The sequence below is a fragment of the Panthera leo genome, chromosome B2 (genome assembly GCF_018350215.1).
Source record: "Panthera leo isolate Ple1 chromosome B2, P.leo_Ple1_pat1.1, whole genome shotgun sequence".
NCBI lineage: Eukaryota > Metazoa > Chordata > Mammalia > Carnivora > Felidae > Panthera > Panthera leo.
In genome coordinates this window covers 79,883,932-79,898,053 of record NC_056683.1, presented here as the reverse complement: position 1 = coordinate 79,898,053, position 14,122 = coordinate 79,883,932, and the positions used below count along the sequence as shown (strand labels likewise).

General features: G+C 42.6%; 1 protein-coding gene across 1 annotated transcript in view; it reads left to right on the top strand.

The window, feature by feature from the left end:
* The window catches only part of MDN1 (midasin AAA ATPase 1), a 173,798-nt gene that overhangs the window by 120,032 nt on the left and 39,644 nt on the right, over positions 1 to 14,122 (top strand). The window contains exons 60-71 of the mRNA XM_042939361.1: positions 2,446 to 2,660; positions 3,036 to 3,423; positions 4,144 to 4,253; positions 5,093 to 5,798; positions 7,962 to 8,123; positions 8,339 to 8,612; positions 9,362 to 9,597; positions 10,343 to 10,438; positions 11,026 to 11,120; positions 11,764 to 11,885; positions 12,644 to 12,790; positions 13,632 to 13,741. Coding sequence (XP_042795295.1) covers positions 2,446 to 2,660; positions 3,036 to 3,423; positions 4,144 to 4,253; positions 5,093 to 5,798; positions 7,962 to 8,123; positions 8,339 to 8,612; positions 9,362 to 9,597; positions 10,343 to 10,438; positions 11,026 to 11,120; positions 11,764 to 11,885; positions 12,644 to 12,790; positions 13,632 to 13,741 — 2,661 coding nt within the window. The remainder of the gene's footprint in view (positions 1 to 2,445; positions 2,661 to 3,035; positions 3,424 to 4,143; positions 4,254 to 5,092; positions 5,799 to 7,961; positions 8,124 to 8,338; positions 8,613 to 9,361; positions 9,598 to 10,342; positions 10,439 to 11,025; positions 11,121 to 11,763; positions 11,886 to 12,643; positions 12,791 to 13,631; positions 13,742 to 14,122) is intronic.

The window sequence follows — 14,122 nt, the reverse complement described above, 5'->3', positions numbered from 1 at the left end:
TTCTCTGTCTCCCTCTTCTCCCTCCCTCACCCTCTCCCTCTCTTTCTCTCTATCTCTGTATATATATCAGAATTCTGCAGAAATAACTCCTCTTTGCTTCTTGTTTACATGTATTTTGCATTAAATGTATACATAAACAAAAATAAGATCACTTTCTCTGTTCACATGTCATGGAAACATGTCATTCCAGCTTATTCTTTTTAAGGTATTCCATTGTTCTAGTTGCTGGAATTTATTTGATCACTTGCTTATTCATAAATGTTGAGGTTTCTTGCCTTTATTTCTTCCTTCCTATAGCAAGCATAACTGCATCAACTACTCTTGCATAAATCTTTGTCTCTTTCTCTTAGTATTTCTGTGGATATGTTACAAGAACTGGAATTTAATCATTGGTTAGAATGTCTGCATAGTTAAAGAGATTCATGTCTATTCTGAGAATGTCTGGGCAGGTGGTTTTTGTTTTTACTTTTTTTTTCTTTCCTGGTTTTTATTTGGATTCCAGTTAGTTAACATTCAGTGTAATATTTTATTAGTTTCAGGTGTAGAATTTAGTGCTTCATGACTTGCATATCGCACCCAGTGCTCCTCACAGAAAATGCCCCCCTTCTCCCCACCCCCCTAACCCCTCCAGTAACCTTCAGTTTGTTCTCTAGAATCTGTTTCTTGGTTTAACTCTCTTTTTCATACACACCCCCATCCATGTTCATTTGTTTTGTTCCTTGAATTTCACGTATGAGTGAAATCATATGGTATTTGTCTCTCTCTGACTTATTTCGCTTCGCATAATATTGTCTGGCTCCATCAATATCATTGCAAATGGCAAGATTTCATTCTTTTTTATGGTTGAGTAATATTCCATTGTGTGCATGGGTATGTGTATGTAGGTGTACACACACACACACACACACACACACACACACCCCACATCTTTATCCATTCATCAATCGGTGGACATTTGGGCTCTTTCCAATATTTGGCTATTGTTGATAATGCTGCCATAAACATTAGGGTGTGTTTTTTTACTTTTTTAAACATGCTAGGAGCTCATAAAGAGGGAGGTCGCAAAGTTCTGGATGACCACAGGAGAACTTAGGACTAGAGCACAATTTTACTTATTCGTATGTTTACAAGAACCGGTTTCTTATATCTTTGGCACACTAGATGTTAGCAACATTTTTAATTATTACCAATTATTCAATTTAAGAAATACCATTTGAATTTGTAGTCCTGTGATTATTTTTGAGATTAGACATCTTTGCACATGTATATTTTCTTCTCTGAAGTTTTCAGTCATGTTTATTACTTATTTTGTTAAAAAAATTGAGTTTATCGCCATTTTCTTATTGAAGATCTTTTTACATGGTATGTATATTAAACCTTTATCTACCATAAGGTTGGAAATATATTTCTAGTGTTCTCTTGTCTCTCAAGTTTTATAATGTTTTCTCTTCAAATATTGTAGTCCCTTTCTTCTGGCTTTGATGTCATGCTTTAAAAAAAAAAGTCTTCATTATCCCTAGAATTAAAAACCATTTTCCCATTATTTTCTTGTGTATTTGTTTTATATTTAAGTCCTCAGTTACATCTCGATATCTTGTTTTGTGAGATGGGTATACAATTTTTTTTTTTATTCTATACAAATAGCATTTCCAAAAGCAGCATAATAACACCACGTTTGACTAATTCATCCTTTCCACTCTCATTTGAAATGCCACCTTTATCATACTTTATTCCTATAGATGTTCATGGATTTGTTTCAGACTCTTCTATTCCCTTGCTCTGTCAAAATTGATTTTTAAAAAATTATTATTATTTTTAGTAATCTCTATGCCCGACATGGAGCTCGAACTCATGACCCTGAGATTGAGTCGCATGCCCTTCCAACTTAGCCCAGCCAGGCGCCCCTCAAAATTGATTTCTTTATTGTAAAACATTTCTCAAAGCCTTTAGTGATATATCTTATGGATTCTCAAGGGTTGCAGAGTATACAGTGTTTCCCATTTTCTGTGTTTAACCACCTTATCATTTGCTGTGGACAGCAATTACAATGTCCCAGGTAAATAGTCCAAGGAGCACAGGTTTGACAAACTTTGTCCCTGGCTCTTGCAGTTAGTTGTCTTCTAACTCTTTTCCTTGCCTCCAAGTCTCCCTGCAGTATGCCTGTAGCTCTGTTGTAAAAATGGTCTTCCTCATGCCCCGGTTGGAAAGATTTTCTTGCATTACTAAAGTACCCATTGTTCCTCATTCCTTGAGAATGGAGTCTATGTTTCTTTAAAGCCTACTAACACCTGACCCCATTCTATCCTTTGTTTGAGGCTTACCTGGTCCTAGCAACCTGAACCTCCTTTTCTTACTCTCTTTCTTCTCTTAGAAGTGCTCAGTGCTGCTTGTTGAAATCCATTTACTTATCTTCTAAAAGATACATGACTCCTCTCCATCCATCAGGGCCCTGGCAGTCTCAGTAGAGCCATCTTCTCCAAGTGCTGCTTTGAAGTATTGACCAGCAGCTGCAGAGCAAGTCCCTGGGATGTGAGCGGCCTCCCCATCCTGTCCTCCTCACATGTCACCCTGGGAGAGTGGGTTGAGAGAGCCCAGCAGCTCCGGGATATCAGCTTGGTGCTTTGGACCAACATGGCTGTGCCTTCAGTCGCAGAGTTCAGGTATTCTCGCCCCCTGGGTAGACTATAAAGCTCCATCTTTTCTATAGAGTGTGTAGAGAGAACCTCAGTCTGTCTGAACTTCATCTGTAGTGGCTAGTTTTGGTGGGTGAAAGCAAGTGTATTTTTTGGCTGGATCAGCAGATTTTTAGCCCATTACAGGCTATCATAAGCTGGGCAGTGCCTCTGTCACTTTTAATCTTCTTGTGATCAAGAGAGTGGTACTTAGAAAAGCATATAAGATTACTTGAGAAGAGAAATTCACCTCTAAGTATTGGCAGTGCAGTCTGCTGTGTCATTTTCTAAAAGAATGATAGTGTGAGAAAGGAATGCCGTTTGATGTAGTGCAAGCCCTTAAGTGCCTCCTTGTTCCTACAGATACACGGATTCCCAGCTCCAGAGACTTGTGCTGTGCCGGCACTTGGCGGGTTTGGCAGAGCTGCTCCCTGAATCCCGGCGGCAGGAATACATGCAAAACTGTGAGCAGCTGCTGCTCGGGGACAAGCAGACCTTCCAGCATGTGGGCCAGACTCTTGGGGACATGGCCGGGCAGGAGGCCCTGCCCAAAGAGCTGCTATGCCTCTTGCTTACCTCCCTGCGCCACTTGTTTGGGGAAGGGGATGGTAAGCGGGACCTGCCCGAGCCAGCACGGCGTGGGAGCCTGTGGGTGAGCCTTGGCTTGCTCCAGATTCAGACATGGCTTCCGCAGGCCCGCTTTGACCCCGCAGTGAAGAGGGAATACAAGCTCAAGTACGCTAAGGAAGAGGTATGGAGGGATGAGAGTTTGGAGCATGGGCTCCATCCCTGACTGGGTGGACTTGCTTAGTATATTACTCCTTTTATTCCCTTTTGGATGCTCAGAACATCAACGGGGTGATTTTGCATAAGCTGCCCTATGACTTCCCGGGAGTTGTGTTCTAAAGACTACATTTTCCTCTTTGAGAATTCCTCTAAGTAAGCTTAGGCACTTGGAGGGGCCCTTCCTAAGCCTCTGATGTATCTCTCCTGTCCAGACTCCCTCTACCTGAACTAAGTTTTGAATATTTGGACTTGGATAATTTCTTTAGATGTGGTATAGGATTCCTCAGGTTTTGAACTTTTGGTGTTCCTTATCTAAAGTTCAAGGATCAAGTAGATTTAGATTATGTGGTATCCCTTGATATTTGAACTTGTAAGCAAATTCAGGAACTGAATACATAAAGATAGTGATAAGATTTTTCTTCTTCAAAATGTGGAAGTAGTATATCAGTTGGTAAAACTGTAAGAGCAGAGTCTCATAAATTCAGTGGTATAAACAAGAGAGTTTCCTTCACCTAACAGCTCTGAGATGAAGTGGTCCAGGTTAATGGAACAGAATCCCTTGCTCTTGGATTATTCAGGAGCCCAGGTTCCTTCTATCCAGTTGCTCTACCCTTCCCCAGGGCACTGTCCTCTTGGATGTGGGCACAGCTGAGCACAGCAGACCAGCTTCTTCCCTTTCTATTAGTTACACCAGCTGCAGTGTGAGTGGAAGACCCGAAACCTCTCATCCCAGCTACACACTGGAAGAGACCTGGAAGATGAAGTCATTCTCAGTTACTGTCATCCTCACATCAGGTAACAGCAGAGTTATTGTGCTGATGGTTTATTGACTCTTAAAAAAAAAAAATTTTTTTTTTTTTTTTTTTTTTTGAGGTTGACCTTCACAGTGTAATTGCAGTGTTTGAGGTGATGATACAGATCTCTGAACTACATTGGCGATTAGATGCTAAAGCCATTGTTACTGTCAGGAAAAGTTAATACTCTGAAAGGAAGGGCAGATTCTCATGAGGCCAGGAGGGTTGAAGCCAGAATTTATTCTCAACATGACAGAAGTTAGATGTGATAATGTGCACTGTGTGCGTTTGTTGTCTTAGTAAATATTGTATAATGTAGCAGGTGTGAGCTCCAGTCCTGTCCCTGTCCTTTGGCCTTAGACTTTGAAGAGATCACTTAATGTCTTTAAGCCTAAGAGGTCTGGGGTGCCTGAATGGCTCAGTCAGTTAAGCATCTTACTTCAGCTCAGGTCATGATCTCTCTGTTGGTGGGTTCAGGCCCCGCGTCGGGCTCTGTGCTGACAGCTCAGAGCCTGAAGCCTGCTTTGGATTCTGTATCTCCCTCTCTCTCTGCCCCTCCCCCACTCACACTCTGTCTCTCTGTATGTCTTGAAAATAAATAAATGTTAAAAAAAAAAAAAAGCCTAAGAGGTCTGTAAGAGTAGGGTAATACAACTACTTCAGTGAGTAGTAACACCATGTGTGGCATGTGATAAATGCTTTTTCTATATTCTCCATTTACATTATAATTGTCAGTATTTTCTTCATGTTATTCCTTAGAAGCTGATGTGTCTTCATTCTGTTTTCCTAGCTAAGGGCTGAGTCTGACAGAATTTGCATATTGTGATAATTTGCCTTTAGATTACTTCGCCAAAGAATAGATCATCTGGAGAACTTAATCTGCAGCCTGTCGAAGAAGCAAGCCTTCAGACCCCAGGTGCCTGCCTATGAGTCATTGGTGCAGGAAATCCACCACTATGTCACCAGCATTGCCAAGGCCCCTGCTGTTCAGGATCTGCTCACACGGCTCCTGCAGGCTCTCCACATGGATGGGCCTCGGTCTGCCCAGGTGGCCCAAAACCTTCTGAAGGAGGAGGCTTCCTGGCAGCAGTCACACCACCAGTTCAGGAAGCGGTTGGCCGAGGAGTATGCCCTCTATCCAGATTCTGTGGCCCCACTGCAGGCATCCATCTTGCAGTTGCAGCATGGCATGAGGCTGGTGGCATCTGAGGTCTACGCTTCATTCCATGGCAGTGTGGTCTGTGCAGACAGGCTGGGTGCCATGGCCACATCCCTGTTGGCTTTTCCATCAGTGGGCCCCACCTTCCCCACTTACTATGCTCATGCAGACGCCTTATGCTCAGTGAAGTCAGAGGAGGTTCTTCGAGGCCTTGGGAAGTTGATCCTCAAGCGCTCAGGAGGAAAGGAGCTGGAAGGCAAGGGCCAGAGACCTTGTCCTACCCGAGAGCAGCTGCTGATGAATGCCCTCCTTTACCTGCGTTCCCATGTGCTGTGCAAGGGAGAGCTGGACCAGAGGGCCCTGCAGCTCTTCAGGCATGTGTGCCAGGTAAGCCTATTTCTAGGGGGCAGCACTGACCTTCTCCTAAAGGGAGCTGGAGGACACTGGCAGTACCCTGTGTAGATAGAGACCATGTGGTTGGGCAGTGGGATCTGGTGTCTGTTCCTTTCTTTCTCCTATTCAGCTGTTAGTTTTGGGGGTATTTGTCCCTCAATTTTTAAGACATTAGAAAAAATTAGTGATATTAGCTCTTTATCTGTGATACACACTGGAAATATTTTCTCCTATTTTGTTATCTTTTGATTTTATTTATGGTGAGTTTTGCCATGTAATAGTATCAACCTTTATTAAGAAAATAACTTTTTTTCCCCAACGAAAGCAATTTGTTTTTAATTAATTTATTTATTTATTTTAAAATTTTTTTTTTTAACGTTTATTTATTTTTGAGACAGAGAGAGACAGAGCATGAACGGGGGAGGGGCAGAGAGAGAGGGAGACACAGAATCGGAAACAGGCTCCAGGCTCTGAGCCATCAGCCCAGAGCCCGACGCAGGGCTCGAACTCACAGACTGTGAGATCGTGACCTGAGCCGAAGTCGGACACTTAACCGACTGAGCCACCCTGGCGCCCCATCAATTTGTTTTTAATTTATACAATTAAAAGAATAAATATAAACAAAACCCACTAAATTTTACCATTGAAAGCTGTATAAACTGTTAACATATTGGTGCATCCCATTCTAGGCTTGTTTTTTTTTTTAAGTTTATTTTGAGAGAGAGAGTATGTGTTTGCTTGTGTGTGAGTGGGGTCTGTGAGGGGAGGGGCAGCAGGGGGGAGCAGAGAAAAAGGGAGAGAGAGAATCCCAAGCAGGCTCCATGCTGTCAGTGCAGAGCCCATCTTGGGGCTTGATCTCATAAACCATGAGATCATGACCTGAGCCAAAATCAAAAGTTGAATGCCACCTGGGTGCCCCTTTAGCAGTAGAACTCTTTTAAAAATAAAAATCTTAGAATAGTTTCCCAATATGTAGTAGATAAAAGAGCTGCTTTAGTTGAGAACAATTCTGTTCCCTCCCTGGTCTCTGAGACTGGTCCTTAAATCACTAGAGTTCTGTAAACCACTACTAAAGTTCATTCTGTTTTATACTTTGCTTTAAAAAACCTAACAGCATTTAGTGATTATTTTCTTCCATAATTATGCTATTCTTCAGCTGCATCATGTTGAACGGCTGCCCAGTTTTCTATTGTATGGATACGCTCGAGGATACTTAAATAATTTCTTATCATCGAACATTTGTTTTGTATGTAGTCTTTTTATTGTCTTGGAAAACACCACCACTACCATAAATTGTCTTATACCTAGGTCTTTGGGTACAAATTCTGGAAAGCAGAATTGCTTAGGTTTTTAACACAAATTATCTTCCTGATTGATGGGTGCTCATTTCCTCAGTTCTCATCAATACTGCATGGTTTCTTTAACTTACAGTTTTTGCCAACTTAAGGATCTAAAATCTTAGAGGTACTAGGGAATTTAAGAAGTGTCTGATCAGGCATAGCCCAGTTTTCCTGATGGTTCGCCTCAACCACCCTGCTCCCAGCCCAGGTTTCCCTTTCCCAAACCCTTGGGCCAGCTGCTTGAGTTGTTAGCCAAGTATAGTCTGAATTACAACCCCCACATTGTCTATGCAGAGCCTGTCCTTAGTACAAAACACTGCTAGCTCCTGACAGGAACTTCCAATGGCATTAGCTCTACTGTAGCGAGTTTTTACACCTGTGAAATTGTAGCACTACAGTAAGGGGGTGCTTTGGAAAATGGGTTGCTGCAGATACACAGTTTGAAAACAAAGTTCATTTGCTCTCTATACCTAAAATGTTTCTTGGATGTTGGCATTTACTTCTTTTTGAACCATAGTACTTTTATTTTCATGAGAAATTAACAGATAGCCAATCTTGGGGCATCTGCGTGGCTCAGTTGGTTGAGTGTCTGACTCTTGATTTCAGCTCAGGTCATGATCCCAGAGTCATGCATCAGGCTCCAAGCTGAGTGTGGAGCCTGCTTGGGATACTCTCCCTCTGCACCCTCTCCCCACTCCCTCACCCCCACCCCCGTCTCTCTTAAACAAAACAAAACAACAACAGATCACAAGTCTTGCTTTGTTTAAGTACTTCAGCAAAAGCAAATAAATTACTTTCTAATATTGTGGCTTTTCAGGAAATTATCAATGAGTGGGATGAACAGGAACGCATAGCCCAAGAGAAGGCTGAGGAGGAAAACAGCTTGTACAGATACAGGAGCAGGAACTCCAGGACTGCCCTGAGCGAGGAGGAGGAGGAAGAACGGGAGTTCAGAAAGCAGTTCCCACTGCATGAAAAGGTCGGGTGGTGGTAACAGGGTTTGTTTGGGAATGAGTTCCCTTGATGCCACCCGTGTTACCTTTGAATGGTTTTATAATCAGTCTTTTTACTATATCTATATGTAAGTTACTACTTCATTTTCTTGAGTGTTCACACAACATCTTTCCTCCTTCCTTTTTGAGTAGAACTGGATTCTGATTTTTAGAAGTTCAATTGCTCTAATGTTATTGGCAGGATTTTGCAGATATTTTGGTAGAACCAACACTGGAGGAGAAGAAGGGAACTTCAGATGGGCAAGAAGAGGGAGCAGCTTCAGATCCTGGCCTCCTCTCCCAGAGCTCAATGCAGGCTGTGATGCTCATTCATCAGCAGCTGTGCCTCAACTTTGCTCGGTCCCTCTGGTACCAACAGACTTTGCCACCACATGAGACAAAGCATTACCTTGGCCTGTTTCTATCCTGCTATCAAACTGGGGCATCTCTTGTGACACAGTTCTACCCTCTGATGGGTATGACAATTCATTTTTGTTATACTCTTGGGAAACGAGGACAAATAAATGTAATTACTACTTAGGGAACAATTAAAGTCATCACCTCCCTATTTTTTTTGCTAAATTCCTTATCGAGGGAGTTTCCTTAGCTTAAGAGACTTCAGCTACTTCAAAAAACTTGATTTAAAATTCTGCAGTAAGGGATTTTTATCATTTGAATACTTTGGGAGGAAGGGATTTAAAAAACAAGGATATGGACTTAGTTTAAATAGTTTTGTTCTTCAGTATTATTTCTAATTTGCCTGTAATAGCTTTAGTGCTTTTCCCATCATTTATTCCTGGGAGAAACCTGGGAATTCAGAAATCAAGCTTACAGAATATTGTTTGGTTCAGTTTCCTGTATGACCTCATTAGTTACTCCTTGATATTAGGCAGGAAGCTTTAATTTTCATTTCTGTCTACCAAGACAACTATAAAAGCCAGGAATTTGAATCCATCAAACCAGACTCTGTACTCTTTTAATAACAACCAGGCAATGTCTGAGTTCCTCTGTATGTCTGAGAAACTTAGCAGATTTTGGTGATACTACTATGATACTAGGGTCCTGCTCCTCTAGGCCTATGTTGCTTTGGGCATGATTGGCACTGTGACATAATCTGCTTCATTAGGTCTAGTAGTTCATTGTTTCTGAGCATGTGTTTGACATCTTTGTAACTTGATGGCTCAACCTACTAAGTGCACCGACTGTACTGATGTTAACTTCACAGGAGCTGAACTGAATGACCAACTCCTGGGCAGCCAACTTTTGGCCTGTACCCTCTCCCATAACACTCTCTTTGGTGAGGCAACCTCAGATCTGATAATGAAGCCTGATGGGCCCTATGACTTCTACCAGCACCCCAATGTCCCAGAAGCAAGGCATTGTCAACCTGTGCTTCAGGGTTTCTCAGAGGCTGTCAGTCAGCTGCTGCAGGATTGGCCGGAACACCCAGCCCTTGAGCAGGTAGGGCAGCCTGTGAGGAGGGAACACTGAGGGTGTGGTCTCTGCCATCTCCCAGGGCAGTTATGTGCACATTTCAGTATATAAACAAAGGTTTACAGAATCCCACTTGAGTGAGACACTACTCACTTCAGGATGGACATACCAGTTGTACTGCTGTTACATAAATGATGTTTGGGATTCCGCTAATTTTATTTGTTGGTCAGAGTTTGCTGTCGACATGTTAAAATGCTGCTGTATTATTGCCCTCTTTATTCAGACACATACGCACATTAGCAAAGGCCTGTCTTTTCCAAGATTGGCAGTTTTAACGCAGACCTCACTCTGTGGTCTTCAACCAGTTTTTTAGTAAATCTTAACAGCGGAGAGTGGTTAAGAGTTATTATTTTGGGGGCATCTGGCTGGCTCAGTTGAAAGAGCATGTGACTCTTGATTTCAGGGTCATGAGTTCAAGCCCCACATTGGCTGTAGAGATTACTAAAAAAATAAGTAAATAAACTTTAAAAAAAGAAAAAAAAAAGAGTTTCATATCAAAGTCCATCTTCTTTCCAGAGTAATGCAGCAGATAAAGTGTTTATCTTTGATCCACAGCCCTAGAAAGCCTCTGTGGCTTTCACAGGGGTTTGTGAAGCAGAAACTTTGCATAAAACTTTCATCAGGCCTCTTTTCAGTGGCCTGTGACTTGGAGTGATTGTATTCCCACAGAGATGCCTAGATCTTTTCTTCGTTTTCTTTTTTTTTCCTGCAGCTGCTGGTTGTAATAGACAGAATTCGTAGTTTCCCACTTTCCAGTCCTATCTCAAAGTTGCTGAATGGCTTAGAGATCCTTCTAGCAAAGGCACAGGTAAGATAATTCTCTCTCTCTCTTCCTCATTTTAGTTTGTAATCAATTGAAAAAAATGATCTTGGGGCAACATTATTGCCAGAGGGACAGAAAGCTATAGTTTGGGTTGGTGAAGAATAAGCCTCTTTGTTTTTCTGGCATGGGGTCAGATCATTACAGGTGAAGCCATTATCTTATGGGGCACGTGAGGGGCCTGTGTCACCTGTTTTCAAGGGTAGGACGCAGCATCCACTGGTACTGCAGTCTCCCTCTTCCAGGGCTCCCAGGTGGGCCTCCAGACCAGCTACGTGCCTGCACGTCCCATCCCCTCAGTCCTTTCACGGCTTCTGAACTATCTGGTGCTTCCCTGACGATCACGTTAGGGCTCTGCACTTTGGAGGGGGTCACGTGTCTAGCAATAGGCATTCACACTCAGGTTCCTAAATCCTTTACTTTTTGCCTGCCTCTAAACTCAGCTCTGCTTGATTCTGTCAGGTGACTAGAAACAACTTGAAGCTAGATATGTTGGATGTACACTCATTGCTATTGATAAATCAGCATAAGAGTTATTTAAGAGCCCAGCAGTAAATTTTATCTTTGTGTTTTAGGATTGGGAGGAGAATGCAAGTCGAGCTCTGTCTCTGCGGAAACATCTCGATTTAGTCAGTCAGATGATCATTCGTTGGCGTAAACTGGAACTGAAGTAAGTGATAATCTGTCACTTCCCTTCCCCTCCTGAACTTGTGCTGTAGGGACGTTCATCTTTTGATAGTTTGCTTCTGCAGGGTTTCTGTAGTAAGAGAATGTACTTTTCAGTTATTAATCACAGAGTTAAATAGCAGGGCATTAGGGGTGCCTGGCTGGCCCAGTCAGTAGAGCATCTGACTCTTGATCTCAGGGCCGTGAGTTCAAGCCCCACATTGGGCATGGAGCCTACTTAAAAAACAAATAGAGCATTTAAAATGACCTCAGTAGAGGGACACCTGGGTGGCTCAGTCAGTTAAGCGTCCAACCTCAGCTCAGGTCATGATCTCACAGCTCGTGGGTTCGAGCCCCACATCAGGCTCTGTGCTGACAGCTCATATCCTGGAGCCTGCTTCGGATTCTGTCTCTGTCTCCCCCTGTCCCACTTGCTCTCTGTCTCCCTCTCTCAAAAATAAAATTAAAAAAATAAGATAACCTCAGTACAGACAATGGCATACATTCCGGAGGCGACAAACTAGGTAGCTTCTCCATCTCCACTTGGAAGGAGAGAATAGTGAATGTTTAGCTTTTGCTTCTGTGGTTTCAGATCTTTCAAATGGGTTTCCTTAAATGCCTGCTTGGCTTCTTCTCTCATGTTTCAGCTGCTGGTCTATGAGTTTGGATAATACCATGAAGCGCCATACTGAGAAATCCACCAAGCACTGGTTCTCCATCTACCAGATGCTTGAGAAGCACATGCAGGAACAAACAGAGGAGCAGGAAGGTAACAACTGTCCATAAATTCCCTGCATATTTAGAAGTTGCAGGCTAATTGTAGAGTGCTGCAGATGTGGGATTTACCTGTTCCCTTGTCTCCTTGCACCACTCCTTTTACATGGGATGCATCATTTGACTTCATGGTATTTCTGAGAGTTTACGTGATTTGTTCAGAGTCTAGAGAGCTGGTCATAAGGTTTCCTTATGCTCTATATCCAAGAGACAGGCAAAAATGAAGATTTTTTTTCTTGGGTACTAGTTGACCTGCTTGAGTTAAAAGTGTTTCATTTCATACTTAAAACAAGCACCTTATAATTCAGTTTCATAATCTGTTTTGAGTGCGTTTAACACATACCGAGTGAGCTGTTTTTATATCAGCTGGGAATTTACCTATGCCTCAGAGTTTCACTTTAATTTTTTTTTTTCAACGTTTTTTTTATTTATTTTTGGACAGAGAGAGACAGAGCATGAACGGGGGAGGGGCAGAGAGAGAGGGAGACACAGAATCGGAAACAGGCTCCAGGCTCCGAGCCATCAGCCCAGAGCCTGACGCAGGGCTCGAACTCACGGACCGCGAGATCGTGACCTGGCTGAAGTCGGACGCTTAACCGACTGCGCCACCCAGGCGCCCCTCAGAGTTTCACTTTAATTATGGTCTCTCTTTTCCTGCCGTGCCCCAGTGTGTCCCATAGTAGATTGCATGCATGTTACAAATATGAAGTGATGGTTGCAGGTGCATATGTTTTCTTCTTTGAATCTTTAAAGATGATAAGCAGATGACCCTGATGTTGCTGGTCAGCACATTACAAGCATTTATTGAGGGATCCTCACTGGGAGAATTCCACGTACGGCTTCAGATGTTACTGGTTTTCCATTGTCATGTCTTGTTGATGCCTCAAGTTGAAGGAAAGGGTAAGGAGGGGTGTGTGTGTGTTTTTCTTTACTCTTACACTGTAATGTTTAAATGGGTTAGGCTTTGAATTCTTCACAAGATAGGCATCTTATTGCATACCAGGTTTTAAATGTTACGCTTTCAGTCATCTCTTACTTTGAAGTGATTCACATTAGATACAGAGAACAACATTAAAGTACAAAGTGGTTATAAATGAAGCCCAAACTAATGAACTCTGCCAGAGGTAAATTGCCAAATGCAGATCTTGGGAACTGGCATGTTGAGGCTGCACATCTTTCTGTATCGACAGTGTAGGTGTCCTGCTAAGCTTCTGCTTGATCCAGGCCATAATTAGATTCTTTGATCTAGCAAGCTCTCTACTACATATCAAGTAACTGCACAGGAAACACTGTCAATTACTGTCCCTGACCACAGGTATTTGGATGAAAATGTAACTAGGACTATAGATTGTATGTGAATGAGCAGTCAGGCTGAACCTCTTAATAGGCCATCTTTTAAAACAGGTTTAGTTTCTGCTGACTTTACAATAAGATTCTGAGAAAGGGTTTGACATTGTGTTTAGTGGAACATTGAGTACATCACCTTTAAGAGCAACAAAATTCAGTATAAGCTGTAATGAAAAAATGGGGTAGAGGTGACAGGCTGCCTGCATCTCAGGGAATTGCTAGACTCAGACTCCCTGATAAGCTGTTAAATAACATGCCTGTGAAATGTTGTGCTGTCATCTCATGGCCTGAAGAGTAAAGAGGAAGGAGCGTCACTAAAATGTGAAGCCCACAGGTGGAGCCAGTAGCACATGCAGCAAGTGTGGTGTTTTTGTTTCCTTTTCATTTCTTCCAGATTCACTTTGCAGTGTTCTGTGGAATTTGTACCATTATTACAAGCAATTCTTTGACCGGGTCCAAGCCAAAATTGTGGAACTTCGTTCCCCCCTAGAAAAAGAACTTAAAGTAAGATGAACAGCTTTGTAATGATTACTCTTGGGAGAACAAAATCAGCAAATTCTTTCTGTTTAGTTCTTTTCTTTTATCCATTTAACTATGAAGCAGGGGGCTCTGGGGAATGGAGGAGAGCATTGCAACTGCCAAGTAGAATGGCAAGATTTATTCTGTGGCATTGGCTCCATTGCTGACCTGTCCCAAGTGTGTGACGGGTTAGTGGAGTGGCCCATCAAAGGCTTCTCAAGAAGATTGCCACAAACGTCTGTTAGTGTTCACTCCCCCGCTCTTGCCCTGGCTGATTTTCCACCTCAGAGGAGCGCCATCTAGTGTTGTGTGCCATCAAGGTGCCCTGGGGGAAAGGAGGGTCCTATCTTTTGATAATTCAGTGGT